This window comes from Colobus angolensis, unplaced genomic scaffold, assembly GCF_000951035.1.
Source record: "Colobus angolensis palliatus isolate OR3802 unplaced genomic scaffold, Cang.pa_1.0 Scaffold66, whole genome shotgun sequence".
In the NCBI taxonomy this organism is placed as follows: domain Eukaryota; kingdom Metazoa; phylum Chordata; class Mammalia; order Primates; family Cercopithecidae; genus Colobus; species Colobus angolensis.
The window spans coordinates 2,527,273-2,529,333 of NW_012120265.1; the positions used below are offsets into that span (position 1 = coordinate 2,527,273).

General features: G+C 62.8%; 1 protein-coding gene across 1 annotated transcript in view; it reads left to right on the forward strand.

Annotated features, from left to right (window-relative positions):
- Nucleotides 1-1,642: 1,642 nt before the first annotated feature.
- The window catches only part of SSBP4 (single stranded DNA binding protein 4), a 14,559-nt gene continuing 14,140 nt past the window's right edge, over nucleotides 1,643-2,061 (forward strand). The window contains exon 1 of the mRNA XM_011925915.1: nucleotides 1,643-1,926. Coding sequence (XP_011781305.1) covers nucleotides 1,862-1,926 — 65 coding nt within the window. The 5' untranslated portion in view covers nucleotides 1,643-1,861. The remainder of the gene's footprint in view (nucleotides 1,927-2,061) is intronic.

Below are 2,061 nucleotides of genomic sequence, written 5' to 3' on the forward strand. Positions count from 1 at the left end.
CGCCAGCTTTTGACTGTCCACCTCCCCCATCAGATTCTGGGCTCTAAAAGGCAGCAATGTGTACCGGCTGGGTCTCCGGAGCCCAGCACACAGAAGGCGCTCAGTGCATGTTTAATGGGGTGAAGACTCACATTGGCCCAAGGAACCGTGGCTCACGGGGCGAGGGACCCCACCGGGGCACACGGGGCCCTGGTGAGCCACGGAGCTTTGGGAGATTAAATTGGGGGTGCCAGGAGGGGCATCTGCCGGGCCTGGGAGCCCCGGTTGTCACCAAGGCTCTGTGTGACTTTGGGTGAGCCACACCCTCTCTGTGCTTCATTAGGAGTAGGCGCTGGGTGGGCAGTGGTGGGGGCGGTCATTAGGATGAGTGACCTGGACGCCGAAGCCCATGCTTCCCCTGGCCCCCCAGGCTCCGGGCCGTCGCCAGCCCGAGGCCCTGCGGAATTGTGCGAGCCCCTCCTTCCCGCAGCCGGGGCCCGGAGGCCCGCGGGAGAGGAAGCTGGGGGAGGGGGCGGCCGGCTGGACAGGAAGTGAGAAGGGCTGGCGTCCCCCCTCCCGCGCCGAGGCCCCTCGGGGAGGAGGCGGGGCTGGGGCCGGTCCTGCCCTTCCCTTCCTCTCCGCGGGTCTGGAGCCCCGGCGGCTCCCAACTTCCCGCCGGCCAGAAGGCTTGGGGTGGGGGCGGAAGGGTTCTCACGTACTGGGGGGCCGGCCTCTATCGGGGAGGCTTCTGGGGGTCAGCTGGCAGCGAGAGACGTCCACACATTCACACACAAACACACACACGAAACGTGAGCGCACAGCCACATACAGGTCCCAGGGAGCTGACGGCCCACCCACGCGCGGAGGCACACACGTGCACATTCGGCATACATTTGTGCACACAACCTCACTGGGCGACTTGGCCCGACTCGGACCCATAACTGCCACCGCGCAGCCAGGGACAGTCGCCGAGACAGCGATCACTTATTGGGTGTTTGCCAGCTCCCCACGCACAGGGATGCACACGTGCACTCACACAGGAGCCGCGTGTTTGCACACACATAGAAAAAAAAAGGAATAGCCGTGGCAAACACAGAAACATCTAGACCTAGAGTCAACCGCACCGCCTTCCCGTACCCTGCCTGTCCACACACGACCCATTGGTACCCGGACACCCGTGCCCTGCGGGGGTTCCTGCCTCAGTATCCGCCCCCACTCTCTCTGAACACCCTTGGTGGGGGGATGAAGGGTCCTAGAAGGGGAAAAGGGCACCCACTGCCTGCACCCTGACTCCCGCAGACAAAGGTGGGATGCGTCCCATTTACAGCTCACAGCACCGAGGCTGAGAAGCCCAAACCCAGCACCTAGTATTGTAACCGGGTGTTATTTTAGGGTGGTGCCGGGTGGCTCCCACAACCTGGGTATTATAGGAACTTTGTGTCTGTGTGTCTGGATTGTGTCTGTGTTGTGTGACTTCGGGCGGGAGGCTGAGTGTCCGCAGGCCCTGTGACTGTGGAGCTGGCTAGGGTGTGGTTCTCAGGAGGCCGCAATAGTGCGCCCCAAGGTGACTGTGAGTTAACGGCGTGGGCTCTGTCCACGGCTGTTGGAAGCTGTGGCATGGCCTTGCATAAGCGTGCCTCTGCGTGAGGCTGGGTGTCTGCGTGCGGTGGCCTGTGTTTAGTTCCAGGACGGCCACTGTGTGTGAGCTGGGTGTGTGGCAGTGTATGTGTGTCACTGGGTAGGCTGTGTGTGCGGTGGTTCCCACCCGTGCTGAGTGTGGGTAGCTCTGCAGGGTGAGACACCCAGTGTCACTGCCTGAGGCTTTATGGGGCTATCCGCAGCCGTTCCAGCAGCGGGGTATACTTTTGTTGTGTAAAGCGCTATGTTGAGTGTCGCTGCAAATGTGTGTGGCTGGGTGTACAATTTGGGTGGCTGGCTCCATTTGAGGTGAGTGAACGTGTGCGCGCACGCGTGTGCAGCCGCGATCAGCTGTGCGTCCCTGGGTGGCCGTCCCCGATCCTGACCCGCGAGTGTGCAGCCGCGCCCCCACCTTCTGCAACGGGCACTGCGCGTGCGCGCCTG